Source organism: Vicugna pacos, chromosome 10, assembly GCF_048564905.1.
Source record: "Vicugna pacos chromosome 10, VicPac4, whole genome shotgun sequence".
In the NCBI taxonomy this organism is placed as follows: domain Eukaryota; kingdom Metazoa; phylum Chordata; class Mammalia; order Artiodactyla; family Camelidae; genus Vicugna; species Vicugna pacos.
The window spans coordinates 60,595,000-60,622,349 of record NC_132996.1 but is presented as its reverse complement, the minus strand read 5'-3'; the positions used below and the strand labels follow the sequence as shown (position 1 = coordinate 60,622,349).

The 27,350-nt window shown below is 45.8% G+C and overlaps 1 protein-coding gene across 1 annotated transcript in view; it reads left to right on the top strand.

Moving 5' to 3' along the window:
* The window catches only part of LRP4 (LDL receptor related protein 4), a 45,578-nt gene extending 19,620 nt beyond the window's left edge, over positions 1–25,958 (top strand). Inside the window, exons 14-38 of the mRNA XM_031690620.2 lie at positions 733–950; positions 1,110–1,286; positions 1,673–1,795; positions 3,431–3,639; positions 3,813–3,894; positions 4,659–4,764; positions 5,628–5,829; positions 7,160–7,349; positions 7,434–7,565; positions 8,506–8,646; positions 8,993–9,079; positions 9,186–9,357; positions 9,990–10,152; positions 10,274–10,499; positions 10,864–11,167; positions 12,208–12,426; positions 12,589–12,723; positions 13,735–13,843; positions 15,379–15,523; positions 15,723–15,836; positions 16,301–16,436; positions 18,852–18,919; positions 19,500–19,587; positions 20,949–21,090; positions 23,456–25,958. Of these exons, the coding sequence (XP_031546480.2) occupies positions 733–950; positions 1,110–1,286; positions 1,673–1,795; positions 3,431–3,639; positions 3,813–3,894; positions 4,659–4,764; positions 5,628–5,829; positions 7,160–7,349; positions 7,434–7,565; positions 8,506–8,646; positions 8,993–9,079; positions 9,186–9,357; positions 9,990–10,152; positions 10,274–10,499; positions 10,864–11,167; positions 12,208–12,426; positions 12,589–12,723; positions 13,735–13,843; positions 15,379–15,523; positions 15,723–15,836; positions 16,301–16,436; positions 18,852–18,919; positions 19,500–19,587; positions 20,949–21,090; positions 23,456–23,788 (4,021 nt within the window). The 3' untranslated portion in view covers positions 23,789–25,958. The remainder of the gene's footprint in view (positions 1–732; positions 951–1,109; positions 1,287–1,672; positions 1,796–3,430; positions 3,640–3,812; positions 3,895–4,658; positions 4,765–5,627; positions 5,830–7,159; positions 7,350–7,433; positions 7,566–8,505; positions 8,647–8,992; positions 9,080–9,185; positions 9,358–9,989; positions 10,153–10,273; positions 10,500–10,863; positions 11,168–12,207; positions 12,427–12,588; positions 12,724–13,734; positions 13,844–15,378; positions 15,524–15,722; positions 15,837–16,300; positions 16,437–18,851; positions 18,920–19,499; positions 19,588–20,948; positions 21,091–23,455) is intronic.
* The last annotated feature ends 1,392 nt before the right edge of the window (positions 25,959–27,350 follow it).

Genomic DNA, 27,350 nt, shown 5'->3' with positions numbered 1-27,350 from the left:
CAGCCTGGGCTCTGTACCCTGACACACCTGGATGTACAGCTCCAGTAACTGGCTGTGTGGCCTTGGGCTAGTTAATCTCTCTCTGCCTTCATTCTATTCATTTCTAAACTGGTGATGAAAAATATACCTACCTCATAACTGTGTGAAGATTAAATGAGATGATGCATTTTAAATGGCATAATACACATTAGATAAGTTGTAGGTGTTTAGTATTTTTATTAGTTCATAGGGTTGAGCTAATTAATAAAAGTTAAGAATAAGTTCTAGTATTAAGAGAAAGATTTCCTGAAATGGAAGTTCTTAGCCTCTAACTTTTAAAAATTAAATGCAGTCAATTGAGAAGGGGAGGTGTCCTCTAAGATCCTACAGTTGTAGGTCAGCTGTTTTAGAAACTGTGTGTGTGTGTGTGAAAAATTACAAAAAGCAGTGTTAGATACTGTAACAAAGAAGAAAGTGCTTGTCCTAAGTAGTATTACACTAGTATATTGTCAGTTCCACAGGGTCAGGAATTTTTTGTTTTGTTCATCGCTGCACTCCCAAAGCCAAAGACAGATATGCCCTGTCTAGAGACATTTAAATTCAAACATTAAAAAAACACTCTCTAGACCAAACAGAATGTATCTCCTACAAGTTGGGTTAAATCAATAAAAGCCCCTGCCTGATTACCACCCTGGGTACTTACCCACCCTCTACTGTCTACCTCTCTCTCAATGTCCTTTTCTCTCTTCCCAGTACCATTTACTGGACAGACTGGGGCAACACCCCCCGCATCGAGGCCTCCAGCATGGATGGCTCTGGACGCCGCATCATCGCCGATACCCATCTCTTCTGGCCCAACGGCCTCACCATTGATTATGCCGGGCGTCGCATGTACTGGGTGGACGCTAAGCACCACGTCATCGAGAGGGCCAATCTAGACGGGAGTCACCGCAAGGCTGTCATTAGCCAGGGTGAGTCCCTTCCTTCACTCTCCTTTACCTCTCATTCTCCTGCCCCTGTCCCAGCCCCCAGTCACCTTGGCAGAGGATGAGATTTGGACAGTTGCTGGGCCTGGGCCCAAGGACCAGACAGGCCATGTCTAGACTAAGGTTCCCCTGGACTCTCCTCAGGCCTCCCGCATCCCTTTGCCATCACGGTGTTTGAAGACAGCCTATACTGGACAGACTGGCACACCAAGAGCATCAACAGTGCTAACAAATTTACTGGCAAGAACCAGGAGATCATTCGAAACAAACTGCACTTCCCCATGGACATCCACACCTTGCACCCGCAGCGCCAGCCTGCAGGTAAAAAGCTGCTCACCTGGTGAGCCTCCAGTGCTTCTGAGAACCTTCCTTGCACCTGTCGCAGTTGCCATTGTTTCTGGCCAAGAAATTTGAGGTTGGCGGTGACGTGGGCTCATTCCTCCCTCTGCTGGACATTTAGGGTGGTACAACATTGAGACTTAGGGAAGACTCGTTGAGCTTCCCTGTCCCCACCTAATTCATGCAAACATTTCCTGTGTGTCAGGTATTCACTCTGCCCACAGATGGGGCAGATATGAAAATTAATAAGACATAGTTCCTGCCTTCAGGGATCACATACCCTAACTAAATGCCTACTAACTAGCCTTGGGACAGCTTCTGCCAATCTTTGGCCTTAACTGACCCTCTTGCTTTGGGCTTTTGAGCAGGGAAAAACCGCTGTGGGGACAACAATGGAGGCTGCACCCACCTGTGCCTGCCCAGTGGACAGAACTACACCTGTGCCTGCCCCACTGGCTTCCGCAAGATCAGCAGCCACGCCTGTGCCCAAAGTAAGTGGGTCTAGGACAACTGCCTCAATGGACGTGCCTTGTGAGGGTGGGTGGAAGGAACAAGGGATAGGAGCTCAGGGGATTGCCTGTCGTGGGGAGGAGCCAGGCTCCTCAGGTAGCCCCTGGAGAGGAAGAACATAAGAGGCTGAGGGCTCCAATGCCAAAGCCTAGGGCTGAGGGCCCAGCTGTAGTCCCTGAAGGCTCAGTGACACCACCCAGCCAAGTATGAACTCCCACAATCAGGCTTGTGTATCATTTCACCAGGAAGGATGCTTTGTCTATAGGCAGCAAGAGGGTTCCAGGCCCCTCTAGAAAGCAGAGGAATGGATCCCTAGCTGTTTACCTTTAGCCTCACCCTGTTAAAGACTTTCTCTCAGCCCCTAAACCAGAGAGCTGAGGTTAGGACTTCTGATGATGCTGTGTACACATGGGCCCTGGATAAATAAGTGGCTGGTGGGTGAAAGATAATGGAATTTCCTGATCTGCTACTTTGGCTTCCTTTGAGCCCCTACAAAGGTATTGCCTCGAGAGTGTGACCTTGTCTAGCTTAGTGGCCCTGTCTAGCTTAGAGGCACAGGTGATTTTTCCTAATAGTCCAGAGAGAAGTGATCCAGATGGATGGCATGACCTGTAAGTGGTCAGAGGAATTCTTCACACATCGTAGCTCTTCTCACTTACTGCTGTGTGCCCACAGACCCTCTTATCTCTGGTTAAAATCAGATCTCTCTTGAGATCTTGAAATTAGGGAAACCATTCAGAGGAACAGGGACAATAGTCATTCAACACACATTGATTGAGAACCACATTTCCTTGCATTCTTTTGTGCCCAGCTCTTCCTATATTCTTAAAGGCTTCCCAGAGCTTAAAAGCAGATGGTAAAGTTAGGCAGGAAGTGCCTTTCCAGGCAGAAAAGTATACTGGGAAATATTCAGACAGACCAGGAGAGGGGCAGGGGGTGAAGAGCAGCCAGCTGGGAGAAAGCTGTGTAGGGCTGTGGGCAGAGCTTCGTCTCTGGAGTCAGACCTGATTTCAAGTCCCTGCTCCGGCTTTGTAGCCATGGGATGCCGGGCCACTTAGTTGGCCTCCATTAGCCTCAGGATTGCTTATCTAGAAAATGAGAATAAGAATAGCATGAACCACAAAGGGCTGTTGGGAGGGTAAAGGAGACAAAGCAAGAAAAGCACCAAGCTCAGTGCCTGGCAAGGAGGAAGTGCTCACCAGTGGTCATTATTGGCTGAAGCTGGGAAGAGAAGAGCAAGAGGAAGGGATCTAGATGGCAGAACAGAGCAGAGGTCCTGAAGCAGACACTGCAGACAGAGAGGTAGAGTGGAGGCTGACGGTGATCTAGCCAGTACACCGGAGACTGAATAAAGAGGAGAGAGAAGTTGAGATGAAGCTGACAGACACTTAAACATGATGCACTTCTGGGCCCTTACATTGGATCCTAGAGTCTGATTCTGCCAGCACGGGCTGCCCGATGCTCGAAGGGGGCCCCAGATGTGAAGAGTAGGGGACAAAGGGCACCAGATCCCAGGAAGTGTGATTGAACCAGATGTCACACAGGGGAGCGCCTGTGTCTGTCACTGTTATTGGATTTAGAGCATTAAAAGAAGACCCCTTTCGGCCTTTGATCAGGTCTTGACAAGTTCCTGCTTTTTGCCCGAAGGATGGACATCCGTCGGATCAGCTTCGACACAGAGGACCTGTCCGACGATGTCATCCCACTGGCTGACGTGCGCAGTGCTGTGGCCCTTGACTGGGACTCCAGGGATGACCACGTGTACTGGACAGATGTCAGCACTGACACCATCAGCAGGGCCAAGTGGGATGGAACAGGACAGGAGGTAGGGCCTAACATGGGCCTAGGCCCTTGGGGAGGGCAGGGATTGAGGGGTAGAATCCACCCTCTCCTGGGTAAGGGCTTCCCATACCTTTGCCAACCTGCAAATTGGTGGAGTTCGGGCCCCAGAGCTGGGATGCAAGTCGAGTTGGTGATACAGCTTTGCTTCCTGCCTAGGTGGTAGTGGATACCAGTTTGGAGAGCCCGGCAGGCCTGGCCATTGATTGGGTCACCAACAAGCTATACTGGACAGATGCAGGTATGCAGAGGGCAGCAATACCCTGGCTTCTTAGGATTCCTCTTATTTAAAACCCTGGCCTCAGGTAGAAGGGGCCCAGTGCCCCTCCCAGACCATTTCTGTCTTGACCTGGAATCCTTGGTAGGTCAGGGGTGGTCGGGCTGCTGCAGAGCTGAAGCTAGAAGCTCACATCTGAGGGTTTGGCATTTGCCATTCAAATGGCAGCTACTTCTGTTATGCAGCTGATGCTTGAGAATGTTTTGAGGCATTTCAAATAAGGAATCTATGCCCTGTGGTTTTCCTTCCATCACTGTCTTGGTAAAAGACGCATTTTCTATTAGCCATCTAAGTATGGGAGGCAAGTGGAGTGCCTTAAACCAGAGCTACTCAAAGTGTGGTCCCTGAACCAGCATCATCAGAATCACCTGGGAACTTGTTAGAAATGCAGGTTCCTGGGCCTCCCAGGACACCTGCTGAATCAGAATCTTTGGGGGTTAGGTTTGGGAATCTGTATTTTCACAAGCACTTTTGGTTCTTATGCACAATAAAGTTTGAGAAACATTGCCTTAAATTATAGGACAGAGTGGGTTGCTTGGATTGAGGAGATCTTGCTCTTCCAAGAAATGGAACTGATCGAAATTTAATTCACTAAATATCCTTTGTGCATTTATTACAAAGTATTTCTTGAGCGTCTATAGCATGCCAAGCTCTGTGCTGGATATGGAAGGTAAGAGGGTGAATGACCAAGACTAGAGTTAATATCTTTGCCCCCTGCTTCTTGGTAGGGACAGACCGGATTGAAGTGGCCAACACGGATGGCAGTATGAGGACAGTACTCATTTGGGAGAACCTTGATCGTCCCCGGGACATCGTGGTGGAACCCATGGGCGGGTGAGCTCCTGCCCCTTTGGAACAAGCTCCACCCCACCCCCAGATCTGAGTACTAGTGGAGAATCTGGAGTTTAGAGAGAGTGGTTAGATCTCATGGGTGCACCAAGGAAGCAAGGGAAGCTATAAAAACCACAGAGCATCGTGACAACTCTGTCTCCTTCGTGGACAGGAAACCTTTACATTTCTTTCTTTCTTCCTTTCTTTCTTCCTTTCTTTCTTCCTTTCTTTCTTCCTTTCTTTCTTTCTTTCTTTCTTTCTTTCTTTCTTTCTTTCTTTCTTTCTTTCTTTCCTTTCTTTCTTTCGTTTCTTTCTTTCGTTTCTTTGTTTCTTTCTTTTCTTTTCTTTTTTTTGTCTATTGCAAAAGTATTCATTGTTTAAGAAACAATTAAGTTTGTAGAAAGTGAAGATTCCCTATAATCTCACTCTCCAACAGGAACCGTTGTTAATAGTTTATGGTATTTTTTTCCAGATTTTCTTCTCTGTGTTTATATATATGTAGTGGTGGTGGTGGTTTTGGTTTTATAGCAATGGCATATTGTTCTGTAACTTGGTTTTTTCACTTGGTTGTATATCTTGGATATCTTTCTATTTTTTTTATATAGATCTATTTTGTTCTCCTTGATAGTTATATCGATTTCTGTTGTTGATGTACCATAATTATTTAGCCCATCCAATCAAGGAAGCATTTAAGACCCTGGGATACTTTCTGATAGTGATATAAAATATCAGACTTTTAGGAGGCTGGGAACTGAGACAAGAGGCTGGGGTAGCCACCACAAGCAAAAACTGTTAAACCCTAGAACCCTGAATCCCCACTGAGTATTAACTGGAAGGGTTGTAAGACATCCCTTGCCTGTGCCCAGGTACATGTATTGGACGGACTGGGGTGCAAGCCCCAAGATTGAAAGAGCTGGCATGGATGCCTCAGGCCGCCAGGTCATCATCTCTTCTAATCTGACTTGGCCTAATGGATTAGCCATTGACTACGGGTCCCAGCGGCTATACTGGGCTGATGCTGGCATGAAGACGATTGAATTTGCTGGACTGGATGGCAGCAAGAGGAAGGTAAGAGTGGCGCTAAGGCATCCTCCCACAGCCCTGACAGCCTCCAGGGCAACACTTCCCGGCTGGCAGGTGACAGGTGCTAGGGGGACCTAAGGCTGACCAAGTATGGGATGTATGCAGTTTCTCTGAGACTGTGACTGCCCTTTAGAGCCCAGGGGCCCTGCTGCTTGGTGATGAAAGGACACTAGGGATCATATGGATTGTGGGCATAACTGCTTTCCTAATAATCATCACAACTCACATTGATCACCAGCAGCATCCTGGTCCCACGACTTCTCTCTCTCTGTTTTTATTGTTTATTTGTCAAACTTACAGAAAAGTTTTAAGAGTAGTCAAAAGAACCAATAACTAACATTTTGACACTTTGTTATACCATTCTCATTTCCTCTCTCTTTCCCTCTGTAGACACACACACACACACACACGCACACAAACACACACATATACACACGTATTATTTTTCTGAACCATCTGAGATTAAATTAGAGACATCTTGCCCTTGAACCCAAAATATTCCAGTGCATATTCCCTAAGAACAAGAATATTGTCTTATATAATCACAGTGCAATGATGCAATGATCAAAATCAGGAAATTTAACATTGATATAATATTAACTATCTAATCCACAGTCCATATTCAATTTCACCACCAATTGCCCCAGTAATGTCCTTTACAGCTTTTTTATTTTCTTTTTTCTTTTTTAGACCAGGATCCAATCCCAGATCACAAATGTTTTTAGTAATTATGTCTCTTTAATCTCTAATCTGGAACATTTCCTCGACCTTTCTATGTCTTTCTTGATCTTTGTATTTTTAAAGAGTAAATGCCAGTTATTTTGTAGAATGTCCCTCAATTTGTCTGATGTTTCCTTGTGATTAGATTCAGATTATGCACTGGGAACAGGAATACTACATTAAGTGAAGTTGTGTCCTGAGTTCTCATTGTGTTTTATCAGTAACCACAGATGTCAGCTTGTCCCATCATTGTGATACTAAATTTGATTGTGTGGTTAAGATAGTGTCCACTGTAAAATTGCTATTTTCCCTTTTGTAATTACTAAGTAAGTTGTGCAGAGATACTGTGAGGTTATATAAATAATACATGATCTTTTACAGTCATCACACAACACTTGGAGCCAGACACTGTCATGATCATATCACAGATTGGCAGACCAAGGCTCTGAGAGATTTTATCACCAGCTCTTGCTCAAGGTCACACAGCAGGTGGTCCTGGCAGAGCTGCATTCTGCATCCTCACCTGAGCACTTGGCCACTACTCTATACTATCAAACCTTGCTGGGGGATGACACAAGTGCTGGGGCCCTGGCAGGTGCTGATTGGAAGCCAGCTGCCCCACCCATTTGGACTGACCCTCTATGGCGAGCGCATCTATTGGACTGACTGGCAGACCAAGAGTATACAGAGTGCCGACCGGCTAACGGGGCTGGACCGGGAGACCCTGCAGGAGAATTTGGAAAACCTCATGGACATCCATGTGTTCCACCGCCGGCGGCCCCCGGGTGAGCAGCCCTTGGCCCACACTGGCTTCTCCTCAGCTTCCCTCTGCCGTACTCCTCGCCATTGACCCCCTCCTCTCTACCCAGTGTCCACACCATGTGCTATGGAGAATGGCGGCTGCAGCCACCTGTGTCTTCGGTCCCCAAATCCAAGTGGCTTCAGCTGTACCTGTCCCACAGGCATCAACCTGATGCCTGATGGCAAGACCTGTTCACCAGGTAAGTCTAAGCATCACAGGCCTGGACAGAGCCTCTCTGGGAGGGGCCGCTGCTCTCTTCCTCCCCTGCACGTGGACTTCAGTGTGGTCTGAGAAAGCGTGAGTCCTGGTGCTTCTAGAGGCTTAGGAGATAGACAAAACTTTTAGGAAAAAGAAGAGGTCCAGGGGAGCAGATAGACAGGGTTAGAAGCAGGGTCCAAGTAATTCTCATGGAGTCTTCACATATATTAGAAAAAGATGCTCCCCTCTTAAACAATTTACGTTCATCTGTTGTGAAATTGTCATAATATACTGATTCAGTTGAACAAACTTCAGCTCCATCTGCCCAAAATTGGTATAATAAATATTAAAACATATGATGCCTACAATGTAATAGTATCTCCCTTGGAAATGGCACCTTTGTAAGTATGCACAACCAGTACAACCTTTGTGACAACCTTAACTGAAAGGTCTCAGAAGCAGGACATAGCTGCCCAGATGTTGGAAGTTGATGTTTCTCCCTAGGGGCTGCACATGGTAGGCTGCATTTGAACTCTAACTTCCTAGGAAATTTGAGTAAGAAAGGAGCTATGAATTGTACCTCCCAGGTTATGCGTAAAACCCTCCTTCACTTAACATGAAGATTCTTAAACTTCATGGTAAAAGGTCCCTCAGAGAGATTCACTTCCGTGATGTTAATAAAGAGCTGTCATTTATGACTACGTATCAGACCCAAGGCTAAGGGCTTTCTGTATGTGATCTCTTTTATTCATATAGGCACCCACCCTGTTATTGTCCTCATTTTACAGATGATAAAACTGAGGCTTAAACAATTTAAATAATTTGTCCAGGATCACACAACTAGAAACTGGAAACAGGGCGTGAGCTTCAGTTTGCTTTACTCCAAATCCTCTTCATGGCTAGGGTGACTGTCCTTTTTCCTTCTCTCCTGACCTGAGCAGGCATGAACAGTTTCCTCATCTTCGCCAGGAGGATAGACGTCCGCATGGTCTCCTTGGACATCCCGTATTTTGCCGATGTGGTGGTACCAATCAACATTACCATGAAGAACACCATTGCCATTGGAGTGGATCCCCAGGAAGGTCTTTGTGGCCCTCCCTTCTCCCCTGGCCCTCTGTCCTTGTCTTATAGCAACCACTGCCCTTGCTTTCCCACCACTTTGGCCTCCTGCTAAGAGTCTGGGGGCTCCCTGTTCCCTCTGGCACAGCCCCTTCCCTGTCTCTACAGTGCTTTCTCTTTGGTTATAAGGGCATGGAGTTTGGAGCCTTCCTCTTCATCTCTGCCAAGAGCTATCCTGTTATGATATTTCCACATTTCCCTTGATTCCCTCTGCTTGGACGTGCCCTGGAGTCTCAGGTCGTGAGTCAGCTGTGGGTGTCCTTTTCGGGGAGGTGAAAGTCCAGGCTGAGCCAAGCCTTCCCTTTCCAGGAAAAGTGTACTGGTCAGACAGCACGCTGCACAGGATCAGCCGTGCCAATCTGGATGGCTCCCAGCATGAGGACATCATCACCACAGGTGGGCCTTGCTTCCAGCCCAGGGACCACCTGTCTGGCTGCAGAGCTGGGGAAATATCCCATCTGTTTTAAGGCAAGAGCCAGTGTGCTCTCTTGACTTCCTGCAGGGCTGCAAACCACAGATGGGCTCGCAGTGGATGCCATTGGCCGGAAAGTATACTGGACAGACACGGGGACCAACCGGATTGAAGTGGGCAACCTGGATGGGTCCATGCGGAAGGTGCTGGTGTGGCAGAACCTTGACAGCCCCCGCGCCATTGTACTGTACCACGAGATGGGGTGAGAGCGGCTCTGTGGCTCTGGGCGGCAGGTTGGGCTGGCTCAGCAGGGACTATAGACGGGATGAAGTGGGCAATGGAGAGCAAGCGTGCTTCACAGGAGTACCAAGACTGCCCTCCCTGGGGCTCGTCCCTTGTGACTTCTTTCATGGTGGCAGTATAGTGTAGAAGTTAAAAGCATGAGCCTTAGAATTAGAAATCCGGGATTCAAATGTCTTCACCATTTGTTAGCTGCATCTGTCTTTTTGGGTCCAGTATTTAACCTCCTCAATCCTCAGTCCTCAGCTTTCTTACCTGTAAAATGGAGGTGACAGTGAAAATACATGCCGCATGGTCCTTGTGAGAATTAAATAGAAAATGCTTAGAAAGTACTTTTTTTAACTGTAAGAAACATAACGTTAAATTTAACATCTTAATGATTTTTCAGTATACAGTTCAGTAGTGTTAAGTGTATTTATATCATTGTCAAATAGATCTCCAGAACTATTTCATCTTGCAAATCTAAATATACTTTATTAAACAACAACTCCCTTTTGTGCATATAAAAAACTTTTCACAGTGTTTGGCATATTATAAGTGCTCACAGAATACAGGAGCTGTGAAAATAACCAGGTAGTATTCTTCCTTGCCCAGGTTCATGTACTGGACAGACTGGGGGGAGAATGCCAAATTAGAACGGTCTGGAATGGATGGCTCAGACCGTACTGTCCTCATTAACAACAACCTAGGGTGGCCCAATGGACTGACTGTGGATAAGGCCAGCTCCCAACTGCTCTGGGCTGATGCCCACACTGAGGTGAGGGTCCCTGCTCCTGCTCTCCCCGGAAGCCTGGGAAAATGTGAGCAGCCTATTTGGGATTGCCAGTGCAGGCTCCCAGTCTACTGATAGCCACCCCTATCCTCTCCTTCCTCTACAGCGAATTGAGGCTGCTGATCTGAATGGTGCCAACCGGCACACCCTGGTGTCACCTGTGCAGCACCCATATGGCCTCACCCTGCTCGACTCCTATATCTACTGGACTGACTGGCAGACCCGTAGCATCCACCGTGCTGACAAGGGTACTGGCAGCAATGTCATCCTGGTGAGGTCCAACCTGCCAGGCCTCATGGACATCCAGGCTGTGGACCGGGCACAGCTGCTGGGTGAGAAGACCCCCAGGGCTGTGAGCCAGAGCCTCTGACTTTCTGGGCATATCTCAACATTTGAGATATATCCAGAGGACAGAGAGTCCTTTACAACCTGGGAGGCAGGGGCCTGCCTAAGGCCCCTTCCAGGATCAGGCTGTATGCCCTCCGGGTATGGCTGGTACTACAATTGCAGGATGCTGTCACCTTCAAAGGACTCCTGGGGACACCCCTGCTTCTTCTCTATCATCCCTGCCAGGCACCGAGTCCTGTTATGCAGACATTCAGGCACAAGAAACTAGGGCCTTTGTAAGAATCAGACAATATTCCAGGCTGGGTGTCAAAACCCATGCTTCTCTTCCTCTCTCTCTCTCATCACCAGGTTTTAACAAGTGTGGCTCGAGAAATGGAGGCTGCTCTCACCTCTGCCTGCCTCGGCCCTCTGGCTTTTCCTGTGCCTGCCCCACTGGCATCCAGCTGAAGGGAGACGGAAAGACCTGTGATCCCTCTCCTGAGACCTACCTGCTCTTCTCCAGCCGCGGTTCCATCCGCCGCATCTCACTGGACACCAGTGACCACACAGATGTGCATGTGCCTGTTCCTGAGCTCAACAATGTCATCTCTCTGGACTATGACAGTGTGGATGGAAAGGTCTATTACACAGATGTGTTCCTGGATGTTATCAGGTATGAACATCCCTGAAACCTCCAGAGGGCACAGACCTGCTTCCGATCTCTGATGGGTGAGGGTATGGTCTGTCTTGACCTCTAAACAGACTGAGTGAGTCGACGACTTGGATAGTGAGTTCAGACAGCGACGCTTGCTTTGTAGTGTTATCAGTTATAGCAAAGTCTCAAACTTTTGCTTTTTGGTTTATTTAAAGATTAATAGAAGCCCAGTATGCAAAACAAACTAACAGATAAAGTCAGGCTAGGGCCCTGGAACCTTCTATCCCTACCATTGGGCCCTGCAGGAGCTCCAAGGATCTTCTAAGACTTGTTGATGAGTTGGCCATGTAGCTAAACCATGTATCTGAATTATAATACAGGAACACTGGCCAAATGCCGAGGCTTATGGTTGTTCACAAGGTTGTACTGGGTTTTGCTTTTTAAATATTTTTTCTCTTACTTGAATTTTTATTCTTCCTTCAATATTTTACCCCAAAGCAGCTGAGGAGTATGAAGTCCTGCCGCCAGTTAGAAGGTTTCACTGTGGCAGAGATTCTCATGTGGAAGAACAGGAGTGCTCCCTTCTGTTCTCCCTGAGGGTGTATTAGAATCTTGTGCTGGGAGCTGGCACGCATATGTGGTTTAGAGAAGCCCCCCTGTGTCTGTGACATGCCCCCCATCCTGAGGTTGAATTCCCTGGTGTAGGACTTATATAAAAATGCACAGATAGATTTTGAAAAATCTGCCCTTTCTTATAATCACCACCTACCAATCTTTGTCTCTGCCTTAAGGTATTTGGGGTTTCGTAACCTGACCTCTGGCAAGACGTGGGCCCAAATGCCCCCTACTTATAGCAGGAAACACTCTGACCTCCCAATAATTTATTCATTAATTCTGTAAATATTTTGAATACCTGCTGTGCTACATGCTGTGGAATGTACTTGTAAATACCTGGTCTCTGCCCTTATGGGCTTACAGTGTAGTGGGAATCCAATTACGGGAACCTGTCTGTGGCTGGTCAACCTGGTCAGTCATCCAACCCTGGGCTGTTCCCCAAGGCGAGCAGATCTGAACGGCAGCAACATGGAGACGGTGATCGGGCGTGGGCTGAAGACCACCGATGGGCTGGCAGTGGACTGGGTGGCCAGGAATCTGTATTGGACAGATACGGGCCGAAATACCATTGAAGCATCGAGGCTAGACGGTTCCTGCCGCAAAGTGCTGGTCAACAACAGCCTGGACGAGCCTCGGGCCATTGCTGTTTTCCCCAGGAAGGGGTGAGTTTGGTGCCAGCAGAAAAGAGACCCAGGGAAGAAAGGCCTGGTGAAGAGGCCCTTGAAAGATGCCTAGATGTTAATGGTAGATGTGTGTCCCTGTATTCTCTCGACCATCTGGGTGCCATCCTCCCATGCCTTGACCATGGCACTGTTGTATCCCAGGTACCTCTTCTGGACAGACTGGGGCCATATTGCCAAGATTGAGCGAGCGAACTTGGATGGCTCAGAGCGGAAGGTCCTCATCAACACAGACCTGGGTTGGCCCAACGGCCTTACCCTGGACTATGATACCCGCAGGTGGGGATCCTGTCCCATACAGCCTCCTGGAAGTCAGGTGGGCAGAGGAGAGGGATGGTTGAGACTGAAGTAGTGAAAACAGAAAGGTAGAAAGCTCCTTGGCAAGTGAGGATGAGCAAGCAGAGAGAAGGATGAAGGAACATATTCTTGGAACAGGGTTGCTGAATCCAGCACTTAACTCTCAGGTGGGTTTTGTTCATCTGGCTTACACGGTTTTCACTTGAGTGCCTTTAGCAGAGCATATTCTCTGGCTGCACCACAGATCCCACTATCGTCCCATCCATTTAAGGGCTGATTTTTCACATTTGTTACTCTCCTGATCCTATCAGGTACTGGAATTTTCAACTCCTGGTCTAGATTAAAAATCCTGGAGGGCAGGAGAAGAGGGAGGAAGGGGCTCTGAAACAGTTGATTCCCCTTTCCACTCTCAGAAGTAGGGAAGGGAATCAAAGTAACCTGGAGAGTTGGACTAATAAGAGAAATGCCCTCTTCCTTTAACTTCACTGAGCTGTTCGTAGACTGAGTCTCCTCTTGAAGGATGTTCATAAGAATTTGGGCTTAAATTCCTGGGTAGGAGTCAAAGAGTGATCGAATTGCTGAAAATGTGGGGAGGGTACAGGTCAGTGGTAGAGCTCATGCTTAGCATGCACAAGATCCTGGGTTCAATCCCCAGTACTTCAATTAAAATAAATAAGTAAATAAATAAACCTAATTACCTCCCCACCAAAAAAACAAGCAAAAATTCCTGAAAATGAGACTAGGTGGTAGCTCCTCTGAGGTCACTAGACTTTCTACGCCTCCCCAGAACAGCCCTGGCCTCCCCACTTATGAATCACCAACCAAATTTCGCTCTTCAGCTTAGGGACTCCCAATGACCTCTCATCAAGTCACCTTGACTGCTCACAGCGCCTTCCAGTTCTGCTCAGGAGAAGACAGAGAGCTCCTTAAAGGGAAGGGCTGGGCTCCCAGGGAGGTGTTTTCAGCAGCTACCTTTCCTCTTTTCTTTCACAGGATCTATTGGGTGGATGCACACCTGGACAGGATTGAAAGTGCTGACCTCAGCGGGAAGCTCCGACAGGTCTTGGTCAGCCACGTGTCCCACCCCTTTGCTCTCACACAGGTATGGCTCAAGAGAGAGGTAACTAAACCTCCTTGATGGGTGTTTCCTTGGGGTTCTGCATCAGCAGCCTCAGCCCTCGGTGCTACTGAACAGGTGTGCTATGAAAGCTCATTATAGGGGTGATTCTTATACACCGAAACCTTGCCACCACGTGCCCTGCTGCTCCTGACCCACACGCCTGTGTCCTAACATTCAAAGGAGTGGATCTCAAACAGCAGTGTACAGAGTCAGCTGTTGAATTTGTTAATGCACATTCCTGGACCCTGGATATAAAGAATCTGCCTCCTGAGGGTTGGGCTGGGAATATGTTATTTTTACAAGTTCCCCGATTGATGCTGTGGTCCCAGCATCCAAGCTCAGGCAGCTCACTTACAGAGGGTGGAGTGGCTGAGAGCCAGAGTTTTGAGGCACCTAGCCAGTCAGTGAGTGTTTATTGAGTACCTCCAACGTGCCAGCTCTGTGGGTTCAAGTTCTGCCTGTGTCATTAAGTAACTATGCAATTTTGACAAGATACTGAACTTCTCTAAGCTTCACTTACCTGTGAAATAAATGAGTGTAGTAATAGCATCCTCCTGAAATTTACGCAAAGCATCAGCACCATACCTGGCACTCAACATATGTTACTTCTAATTATTTTAATTAGTATTGGCTGTCTTTTTTTTTTTTAATGAGTTCTAACCCTGTAAGATAATTCAAGGAAGGAAAAAAGATACACCAAGCCTGGCACCAAAACAAGGATTCTCAATCATTTCAAAATCTTTGTCTCTTTTTGACAAATATCCACTCTGTCTATATTCTGTATTATATCCTGCCAGACAATAAGTTTTTGTCTGGCTTTACTTAATGATAGGCATTTTTTTCTCATAGTCCAAATGTAAACTGTAAGATTATATTGAATTATTTTTTTCAATCTACAAGTTTCTCCTGGGGTTTTTGATGTATATATACCCCAGGGATGGGAGGGAACTGCCTGCATTTCCCATCCCCACTTCTGGTTGAGAATCTCAGGATCGCTGTATTAGAATGCAGCTGCCCACAGTAGTAAGCAGGACTTGGGCCAGGACTCTGAGTGAAGGGCCCAGGAGAAGAGGGACCTAGAAGGACCTCCCCACAACTCCACAATTTACTCCTATTTTCTAGGTACAGAAACTCATTTATTCATCGAGCCACTCAGTAAACTGACTAAGGACTAAGTGTTAGTGCTGGAAATAGAGAAATGAGTGAAATATATTCTTGTCCTTGAAGAACTTAATCTGGCAGGACAGACAGACATGCAAACAAATGACCATAGAATGTCAAAGCACACTTGTAGAAGTGAGGACAAGGCACAGAACAGCATAGAGAGAATGGTGAATTCTATATGGAGTGGGGGAAATTTCCTGGGTAATGTCATATCTGGGGATGCATAGGAGTTGACCTGAATAAGAGAAGAGGACATCGCAGGAGAGGGAACGCATGTGCTGAGACGTGGAAGCTGTACCAAGGTCTGACTGTTGAGTGATAGTTACTCTTTTGGGGGTTTCCCTATTGAGTAGCAGGACAGGTGGATCTACTGGACAGACTGGCAGACCAAGTCAATCCAGCGTGTTGACAAGTACTCAGGCCGGAACAAGGAGACAGTGCTGGCGAATGTGGAGGGACTCATGGATATCATCGTGGTTTCCCCTCAGCGGCAGACAGGTGGGCTCCTGTGTCCTGAGCCTGCTTCCGTATCACTGGTAGGGTGGGTTGGTCACCCCAAGGACTGTTAATAACTGAGACAATTAGAGCCACAAGAGAGGCTTTTGGTTCACATCATACGCTTTTAGACCTTTTGAGAAGTGTCAAACTGGGAGACTTGATTCTGCCCCAGGCCAGACATTCATCTGCTTTGCCCCAGGGACCAACGCCTGTGGTGTGAACAATGGTGGCTGCACCCACCTCTGCTTTGCCAGAACCTCGGACTTTGTGTGTGCCTGTCCTGATGAGCCCGATGGCCGGCCCTGCTCCCTTGGTGAGTTGGACTGATCGGCCCCCTGGAACAGCAGAGCCCTTGGAAGGGTAGGGGACCAGTTGCCTCAGTTTTGTCCTTCCTGGTGAGATTCCCCCTCAGGGGGTCTTACAGCAGGGTGACCGGGAGAAGTGAGACTGAGCTTTGGAATGGCACAGACCTGGGTTTGTCTGGCTTCTGGCATTTATTAGAACAGAATTCAGGTCCCCTGATTCCCTAGTCTCTGCTGTGACTTGTGCCTCACTCTCCCTTCCTGACCTTTGTGGGCCAGCTAGCCCATCCAGAGATGTTAATATGGGAAACCAAATCTTTTTTTATGCACAGTATTAAGAAGGGCCTCTAATGAGGGTGACTAGGATCAGGGCAGCTAAAAGATTGCTTTGTCAAGTTCTCCAGATGCTACTCTTGGATCATATGTAGATATTTAGGGCCCCAGTGGTCCAGTCCAGCCCTCGTTTTCTCTCCAGTGCCTGGCCTGGTGCCCCCAGCTCCCAGGGTTACCAGCATGAGTGGAAGGAGCCCTATACTACCCAACACGCTACCTACCACCTTCCGTTCTTCTACCACCCGGACCCACACGTCTCTGGAGGAGGTGGAAGGGAGGTAAGTGGGTTCAGTATGTGACTGAGGACTCTTTGATTCAAATCACCATCCCCTGCCAGCAGAAGACTGTAGTCCTAACATGAGAATCCTGGCAGATGAGAGGTAGATCACATCATTAGCCACCCGTCTCTGCTATTTGAGACTGGAGGTGATATTTAGACTTGTAGATTGTTGCAAATGATTCCCTTTTTAGCTCTGAAGGTAAGTAGCTCTTGGAGCAGCTTTAGAGAGAAATCACTCAGGAGGAATTTCTACATGGCATTCCTCCTCCTTCCTTTCTTTCTGTGACATTTACTCTCACATAACAGGTTTAGCACATGGTCTTGTCCTACAATTTATTTAGAAGCCACCAAGTCATAATAGTCTCTGAGCTGTGGCTTTATGACTTGGGACATCCTCAGGGATGTGGTAGCCTTAGCTTATAATGACCTGTAATACGCAAATACACACACTGTTATTAAATAAGTAAGCATAACCATGAATACATGTCAAATTAAGTATAAAATATGGTATTTGATTAAACTGAAGGTGCTTTCAATTTAAGATGCATCCTGATTTGAAACATTAAACTGAAAAAATGATCTACAGCAATTGTGAGATGCCATTAAGTGTAAGACACTCCTATTTTAGAGATGTTAGAATGTAGAAAAAATGCACATCTTAAAATTGATGAAATAGATGTTATATTCAATTAAGAGAAATGCTTATCAATATGTTTTTATTTATACTTTGCAAAAAATAATCTGGAAATACCAGATAGAAATAAAGAAGAAATAAATGTACATATATACCCATATATAATTCCCTTTAATTTAAAAAAATTTTTGATGTATGTATATATTGTGAAATTATTACCATAATAAGTCTAGTTAGTTGATATCTATCTTCACACATACATACACATTTTTTTTCCTTGTAGTGAGAACTTGTAAGATCTACTCTCTTAGCAACTTTCAAATATACAATACAGTATTGTTAACTGTAGTCAATATGATGTACATTACATCCCCAGGACTTACTTATCTTACTTGACTTATTCACTTGGCATATGCCCTCAAAGTCCACCCATGTTGTTGCAAATGGCAGTATTTCCTTCTTTTTATGGCTGAATAATATTCCATTGTATACATACACCACATTTTCTTTATCCATTCATCCATTGATGGACACTTAGGTTGTTTCCATGTTTCAGCTATTGTAAATCATGCTACATTGAATGTGGTGGTGCAGATGTCTTTTTGAGATAGGGATTTCATTTCCTCCTCTTTACTATTTTGATGTCTATCTTCCCAAGCATTTTTCCATTAGAACATTTTTCATTGTAATATATTGTTCTCTTTATTTTTAATATCAACTGTACCTTAAAAGATTATGAACACTTGATTTCAATTATGAAAGCAGAAACATAGTAATAATTGCAGATAAGAACTCTAGACTCATGTCCCTAAGTTATAAGATTTGCACATGATCTCATTATGCCCCATTTTCTCATTAGAAGCATTTTTATGGAAAAGCAAACAGATGTAAACATGTACATTTCTCACTAACTTTTAAGTACTAACAATCATTATTAATCTGATTTTCTTTAGGTTTATTTAGAAAACTTTAAGCCCTATTCAGATATTTTCTTCCTGTCAGAGTTCTACTTGAAGACTCAGTGCATCAGTGCATCTTGGTTTCAGATGCTTTTGCCAGTAGCTTTTCTCTAGCCTTTTAAGAGATGCCTTTAATTGCAGGCTCATAATGTGCCACAAAGGAGTTACCTTCTTGGCATTTCAAGTTAGTCATCGGAGCCCTCCCTCTGGATGTCTTGCATATTCCCTTGTGAAAGAATGAATGGAAGAAAAACTGTCTAGATCTAGAGATAATTTTTATCCAGTCAGAGGTTTGGTTGTTTGGTAGCTTCTTCCAACTCATCCTGGTAGTTTTAAGTCTACTTTTGATGTCCTTAGTATTCTTTTAGCAGACTTTTAGCTTGCTTCCGAACCAGCTTCTCCTTTTTAAAGAATCCTCTTTAAAGAGTACATATTTTAGTGGGGGAGGGTATAGCTCAGAGGTAGAGATAGCATGCACGAGGTCCTGGGTTCAATCCCCAGTACCTCTTCTAAAAATAAATATACCTAATTACTACCACCACCTCTGCCAAAAATAAAATAATTAAATAATACAATAATAAGTAAATAATATATTTTTTTAGAAAGAGTACATATTTTAAAGCACATTTAAACATAGGATAGTATCTTGAAGACAGTGACTCACATTGATTTCTCTGTAATTCCTGGTCTTGCCCTCTCCTTGCTTCTGACATCTCCCATCTGGTACAGTGTTATATCTGAAAGCCCCCCTTTCCTGGAGAAAGGCAAAATCTTTATTGAATACAAGTAGCCTTCACATTCAGTTTTCTCTGCTCCACAGATGCTCTGAAAAGGATGCCCAGCTGGGCCTCTGTGCACATTCCAATGAGGCCATACCTGCTGCTCCCGGTAAGCCCTCAGTGTCCAACTATTTTGAAAAACAAGATGTAAGGACTCTAAGTCTCCACTGATATCTTCCAGAACCTTCATGGGGACCCTTTGGGGTCAATGAACCCTTTTCTTAGACTAAACCCATAGGAAGAATAACCATAACTGCTGCCACTTATGGAGGGCTTTCCATGTGCTGGGCAATTGTTAAGCAGTATTTATGTGCACACACACACGCATGCATATATGTACATGTATTTGTATATATACACACACCTTTAACCTCCACCAGCCCTATGAGCAATTTATTATTTACATGTAACTGATGAGAAAACATAGGCTTAGAAGTTAGGCATCTTGCCTTAAGCTACTCAGCTAGTAAGGAGTGGAACTGGGAGTAGAGATGCTAACAGAGTGATAGATTTCTTCTCAGCCCCATACCCCCACGTCCTGTGGCCTCTCCTCTGAGAAGGAGGCCCCTAGCCATCCTCAGATAGTATGGGATCCAACACCTCGATAGGGAGTCCTCCATCTGCCCACCCCTCACACCAGCTAGAAGATTGTCGATGGTCCCCACTTAGTGACCCTCTGTTTTTCCTAGGGGAAGGACTCCACGTCAGCTATGTCATCGGTGGACTCCTCAGTATTCTGCTGATTCTGGTGGTGATAGCAGCTTTGATGCTATACAGGTAACTTCAGCTCCCGTTACATCTGGGATCTCCTGAAGCTGACAGCTCACTGATGCAACATCTGACCAGCTGTGTTTCAAAGTTGGGTCCCCTGGTCAAAGCAGCAGAAGGGAAGAGCAGGAACCTAAATGTGTCCTCTTCTTCCCCAAACACAGCCCAGGCAGTTTCCTCATTTCACAACCACAGCAACCCTTGGGATTTTCTTTGTAGACTAGGGTTCTGAGGACACAGAGGGTGTTACCCAAGGTCATACAGTAGGAGGCAAAGCTGGCACTGACTCTAGCATCTTTGCATTTTCCACCAGCCCACACCACCTCAAACCACTGAAGCTGGAAATGATTTTCTCATCACACAAACACAACCCTTTACTACAATATTGGGTGATAAATCATTGCTCAGTAGGTATCATCCTGGGAATCTGTAGTTTTCTACTTAGAATCTTCTTTTTATGACTTTCTTTCTATACATTTTCCCCTACATGCTTTAAAAGCAGCTCACAGCAAAAATGTTTGGATTTTGCTGCTGCAGCTCCTGCAGCTCCTGCTAACAACAACAACAGCAGCCATAGTAACCACTGCCATTTAATGACTATGTATCCATGCCACAACCACCTTGTGAGACAGGTATTATTATTCCTCACCTTACAGATGAGGATCTCTCAGCTCAGAAAGTTTAGATTATGTCGACCAACATCCCAGCTAGTAAGTAACAGAAGTGGATTTCAAACAGGTCTGTCTTGACTCTAAAGTGAAACGGTGTATTCATTATCTGTTACTGTATATCAAATTACCCCAAAACTTAGCAACTTAAAATGATAACCACTTATTATCTCACAGTTTCTGTGGGTTAGAAATCTGGATACAGCTTAACTGGTACCTCTGCCTCACAGTGTCTCACAAGGCAGCAATCCAGGTATTAGCAAGGGTTGCAGTCTTATCATGAAGCTTGACTGGGGAAGGATTCCCTTCCAAGGACAGAATTCAGTTTCTCTCATGCTGCTGGCTAGAGGCCTCCCTCAACAGTTCCTTGCCTCATGAGCCTTTCAGCTTTCAACATGGCAGCTTGCTTCCCCCAGTGCAAGAGTAAGAGAAAGGGATGGAGGGAGGGCAAGATAAGATGGAAGCCAAAAGTTTCCTTATAACCTAATCTGGTATCCATCACTTTTGCATGTCCTACTCGTTTGAAATGAGTCACTAACTCCAGCCCACACTCAAGGGGAAAAGATTGAGAAGGTGTGAGTACCAGGAGGCAGGAAACACTGGGATCTCGTAGAGGCTGCCTGCCAAACTTGGGTTACAGCTTCCCTAGATATTGTCCCCACAAAGATCTGAACTAACTTCTCATCTCCTTTCTTCCTAAAGACACAAAAAATCCAAGTTAACTGATCCTGGAATGGGGAACCTGACCTACAGCAACCCTTCCTACCGAACTTCCACTCAGGAAGTGAAAATTGAAGCAATCCCCAAACCAGCCATGTACAATCAGCTGTGCTATAAAAAAGAGGTAAAAATTAAAACTTACATTCAAGAGTTTCTTTTTGGAGGGGAAGGGATTATGCTTCAGTTGCCTGAATAGATCAGTCAGGGATGCTAGGAAATCTGTTTACCATTTTGGAACAGAACTGAATGTGATTTGAGTTTCTGGAGAGGTCTACAATTTCTGAGCGTCCAGCCTGAGGGTCCCTACTTAGAGCATAGTTAGAAAGCAGACCCCAGAAAGTTTAGATCTGAAAACATGTGAGTGTGCACCGCCCTGCCAGGAGATATTTTCCCAGGCTCAGGTTTCCTTTCCTCCCGGAGTTGTCATTCCCCAGCAGTGAGGCTGTGCCCCTCTAAAACAATCCCAAACTCCTAGATAACACCCAAGACACCCAAGGGCTCCTGAACTCTCCCATTTCTAATCTCTGATCCAGGTTGTTGGCACCTGTGGTTGGGAATAGCTGGTTTTTCACTATTCTTCTTATCACAGAGTCTATAGGGATGTCTCTAAAATTCTCAAGGTTTATATGCTCCCTTTCTTTTAATTTCTTTGTTGCTTCAGGGAAAAATTATTTGCTGAATGTTTAGACATGAAAAATAGTCCCATTTCCACTAGGGAATATAGCCTGGGACTTCTGATTTACCTAGTCTCATAGGACCCCTGTTTTTTCTATAATCCTATACCCCTTCATCAGAAACTATCCCTATGAGACCTAATCCATTTACTCTCTTGGCCTTCTAGCACATCATAATCTGCCCTCATACCTACAGGCCTCCCATGCATAATGAATACACCTTACATAATAATCATGTGCTTTCTGGATCCATTAATTCCCTGATTTAAAAAGCCCCTGCTACAAGCCAAAACAAAACCTGCAGGGATAGCTTGCAGATTTAGGGATGGTGGACCCCTTCTCTATTCATATCTTTGAGAAAAAGACTCTGGAAGCTTCTGGAGTTCCTGAAGTGTCTGATGCCCCAGAAAAGGATCCCAATAAGGGCCCTAGGTTAGAAATTAAAATCATGTGACTCTTTTCTCCTGTTATATGCTTTTTCCTCAGCAGCTCTTTCACCCCTCTGATAGTCTTTCACCCTTTCTCTTCTGATTTCCTCTTGATTGCAGGTACCTGTTGCTGTGTGTTTGTAGAGGGAGTGGTATCCCCAAAATTGCCAGTTCCATGTCACCCACCCCTTCCTAACTTACCCAGCGTGTCTCTGTGATGAAGGCACTGAGTGGCCCGCATTTTATCTGAGACTAATTCAGCTTGGAGTGTGTGCTTGGTGACTGCACATGCATGTGTGTGCATGTGTGCTTGTGTGCTGTGTCTCTCTTCACTTGATCAAGGGAGCTGTTACTCGCAGAGGGCAAGGGACCATATTTTATATTGTGTGATCATCAAAGTATCCTGCTTACGGTAGGGGCTCAATAAGTATCTGTGGAGTTGAATTGTTACTAAAATAGAGCAGCAGTTACAGGGCTCTTGGCAGGAGCACTATCCCAGGGACAGAACCCAAGCCATAGCCCATTTTCTTCTGGCAATGGTGGCATGTTGGTTGGTAACCTCCAGAAACCAGGAGGAAGGCTACCCTTTGAGGAATCCATAAAGGGAGAAGCCTGAGTAGAACTTAAGGCTGTCCTTGGAACAATCCCAGGTTGCTTGGCAGTGGCCCCAAGGCTTGAGGGAGCAGAGCCAGAATAACCTCCCACAGAAGCTTATAGGCTACAGGACCCCGCTGGATTGACACTTCAAACCCAAGTAAGAGGGTCTTCTTGAGCCCTCCTGTCTATCTTCTAAAACTTTTCTTCTTAAGAAAGTTAGAATTAAGAATAAAATAGCACAAAAGGAGCTTAAAATCCTGAATAAATGCACATTTGATAGATTTTGTCAATTGCTTCTGGTCATGTATATCAGCATGATGTCCCATTAATAAACCCCATTAGCCATGTAATAATAGCTAACATGATTTTGTGCATCTTATGAGTCAAGCACCTACTAATTGCGTTTCATGGATCGCCTCATTTAAGCCTCACAGTCATTGGTTATGAAGTAAGGATACTGTTATTCTCCCCACATGATAGAGGTGAGACTGAGTTTTAGAGACATTCAGTAATTTGTCCCAGGTGATGTAGCCAATTGGAGACTCAGGCAAGACTTGATGCCATGTTTCTCCCTCCTCCCTGTGTGATAATGGTAGTAATCATCACAGCTCCTCCTTTCCTTTTAGGCTACGCCTCATATATTTGCTATGACTGAATTTTCCCATTTGTTTGTGGGATCGTTGCATTCTTTATGCCCACTCTTACCCCATCCACTTCCTGTTTCAGTTCATCATAAGATCCTTTATAGAGAGCCAACCGAATGACTGTATCTCTCCACTCTCCACCATAGGGTGGGCCTGACCATAACTACACCAAGGAGAAGGTCAAGATTGTAGAGGGGATCTGCCTCCTGTCTGGGGACGAAGCTGAGTGGGATGACCTCAAGCAACTGCGCAGCTCACGGGGGGGCCTTCTTCGGGATCACGTATGCATGAAGACAGACACCGTGTCCATCCAGGCCAGCTCTGGCTCCCTGGATGACACGGAGACGGAGCAGCTGTTGCAGGAAGAGCAGTCTGAGTGTAGCAGCGTCCACACTGCAGCCACTCCTGAAAGACGGGGCTCTCTGCCAGACACGGGCTGGAGACATGAACGCAAGCTCTCCTCCGAGAGCCAGGTCTAAATGCCCATGTTCCCTTCCCTCCCCGCCTGCTTCTTCTCCTTTGTGGACTTCCAGTCCTCGTGCTCGCTTATACAACAGGCCCCTTTCCTAGGTGCTCATCCTACTCCTCCTCCCACCCCATAACTGCTCCTGCGCGCCCTCCACAGGAGCTGTTTCCACCTGAGTTGGTAACTACCTGCCCACAGGAAATGGTGGCACATCCTGAGAATTTAGACCTGGATTTTACCATGAACCTCACCTCTTGCACTCCATCCTGAGCCTTTTGAAACTAGACTCAGTAATGATTCCTCATCAGTACAGAGTTCCACCTCCCCTCCCCCGGTACCCTCAGTGCCTGCCCCACAAGAGCTGATGATCCAAGACTGCACTCCCTCCGCCCATCAAAGCTGGCCTGACCACTTCTCTGAGAGAGTGCTGACCGGGGGCTGCAGCTGAGGGGTCATGGGTAAAGAGAGAGACGAAGGATAGAGGCTGAGAGAAGAAGGAGGAGTCAGCCCAGCTGGTATGGGCATCTGGGAAATCTCCAGCCTCAAGTGCATTAATAACATGAAAAAGCTTTTAGTGGTGTTTGGGCCTGGGTGTCCTGTCCATTGCTGGCAATGGATATTATCCTTATCCTAAGAGTTGTTGTTTTTCCAGCTACAGATGCTGGTGAGAGCTGGGTATGGCTCAAGCTATTCTAACTCCTGCTAGAATGTCTGGAGCCTCTTCTACTTTCAGATGACTGGGGATCCCTATCACACAGCAGCTGGCTAATACGAGTTCCCTTCTGCTGCCACCACTGGCCGGTACCTTTCCTAAGTCATTGCTCTAAGTAACCAGATTGTGAGCCAGTGGCTTGAATGAGTGTGGGGCCCTCAGGGGTGGGTCTCTGCAATGTCTGAGAACTACTGCTTAGACCAAACATAGCACATCCCCTGAACTTTAATGTTCTGCCACTCTCTCCCTCCTCATTCTCTCGGATTCTGAGCACAGAGATCCTGAAACAGCCTTTCAAAGAAGGGCCAGAAATTTTCATCAATGATTGGGAAGAGCAATTGGATTAGAGACTTGGGGCACCCAGGGCCTAAAGGGAAGTATCCATGAGGCTGAACCTCCTGCGTTCTCTCTCAGGTGCTCAGGGATCTAAGTTAGTGGACAGACAGCCTGCAGCTGTGGGTGGTGAAGTTCCCATTCCAACTTTCTTCCCAGCTAAGTGACTCCCTTTCCATTGCTGAGATGCCATGCTTGGTTCATGCTTATCCACACAGCAGGCATGTGTGTCACACTAGTGTCACAAGAGTTGAGACTTTTTTTTTTTCTGTTCTAAAATTTCTACCTAGCTCTTAAAAAAAATTGGTGCCTATTTTGCTTTTTCTGACCTACCCTTGTGGGCACCTATGGTGAAGAGGCCTAAATAAAGATGCAAAGTGGGGGGCAAGGAGTAGGAAGGTAGAGAGAACCACTGAGGAAGCCCTTTCAGCCCAGGGCAGATCCAGACCTTTTTCACCCAAGGATTAGAAGCAACAACAGGAGTTGAGAATGGAGGGGAGGGCTCCCAGAAGATGTTTCCTGATTTGAAACATCTCCAGAGGTTACTGGCATTGAGAAATCAGCTGCTAATTTGAGTGAAAAGGGAAGATCAGAGCAAACTGTTTCTGGTTAGTTCTAAGACCTCTAGAGACAGGTGCCAAGCTCTTAGCTCTGCTCTCAGTAGCCAGCCCGAGGTCTGGACCCTCTCAGGATAGCCAGGCCAGGCCAAGAAGGCTTTTCCAGTACACAAGGTGGGAAAGGAAAGATCCTCCCCCTGGGAGGAAGGGGGACATTTCACACTTGATGGGGCAGTAAAAGAGGGAGCACTTTGGGTCCTCAGACTCGTGGTTGGGGATGGGGAGAAGGTAGCAAAGTGGCATTTTCTTGAATGGGAAGGGGGAAGGATCTTATTGCACTCGGGCTGTTCAGAATGTAGAAAGGACATATTTGAAGAAATATCTATTTGAGCACTGATTTACTATGTAAAAAGCAAAGTCTCTCTGTCCTAAACTAATGGAAGTGATTCTCCCATGCTCATGTGTAATGGTTTTAACGTTACTCACTGGAGAGATTGGACTTTCTGGAGTTATTTAACCACTATGTTCAGTATTTTAGGACTTTTATGATAATTTAATATAAATTTAGCTTTTCTTAATCACCTTGCCTGGCTTGGAGTCATGACTAATAACTGTACCTGCTCTGTCTGGCAGACCCATGCTGTGGAAAACCTGCTTGCAGACATAACCTCTGAGTCCTTTGGGGATGTGAGGGCAGTGAAGAGCAATAAAGGGTGGGAGGTTCCTGGCTGGAGGTTCAACTCATCTTGAGAAGACAGGTCAAGACCAGAGTTCATTGGCTTCTGAAATCCTTATCTCCTCTAGAAGTGGGTGGCAGAAAGGTTTCATCTTGACTGCCAACTCTGATTGGTCAGTCATGGCTGCCTGAGGTCCTATCCAGACTCAATGGAAAAAGTATCATGATCATTAGTGATGTCTCCTTTGGATACCAGAAGGGTCACATCCTGTATACTATGTTTCTTCTATTTCTGTTCTAGGGCTATGAGGACTTCAGTGTCACAGGCCTTGACTTTGCCTTGCAGTGATGGTCACTGGCAAGATTGTCTGATGTAGTAAGAAAAGTACTGGCATGAGAACAAGGAGGGCTAATTCCAGTCCCAGATCTGCCACTAGCTCTGATTGATCTTAGTCATGTTTCATGATTACTCTGAGAATGGATCAAATGAACATGAAGATTCCTTTTATTTTTAAAATGCTATCTACTCATAGTTCATCCATTATATCTCAAGACTAGAACAAGGCATTGGGAGTCCCTTCTCGGGTATCTGGACATAATACCTCTCAATGAAGATTGACAATCATGCATATCTTAATGCCAGATGTAGAATTTAATGTCAAGAGTCAGTAGTTGATTTTCTAAACCACAAACCATTTATCGAATAATGCTTTCATTCATTCATTCATCTGCTAGGGGCTGGGCACTTCCCAAGTATGACCAAGAAAGACAGAGTATCACAGAGCTTAGTGTCTACCAACACCCCTCCCCACTAAAAAAGGTGGAAAAAGGAAGCAAGAAGGACTGAATTCTCTTGTATGTAAGTGACAAGAGATCTGAGTATAAACTTCCAATGTTGGTGAGGGGTAGATATGCTAGAACAAAAACAAATGGAATAGCTCAAGGACAACCATCACTCCTTCCACCATTCTTTTTTGGAAAAAAAAAACAAGTCACAACAGAGAGTAAAGGAGAACATTTGAAGCAGTGAAATCCAGCGTAAAGCACAAGCTTATATACCTGAAGGAAGTACCCCTTTTCAGAAACTCAGAATTATAGGCCAGGCCATGAACAGTGACCACCAGAACTGGGAACCCAGGAAGAACTTTCCAAATGGGAAGAAGAAATGAATGCATTGAACATATATCATTTTCTTGGAAAACTGGAAGTGTTTCTGGGAGAACAATATTTAGCAAATGCATTTTACTAATCTGTAACTGCCCTGTTACTTCAGCAGGAAAAGAGAGGGGAGAATGGG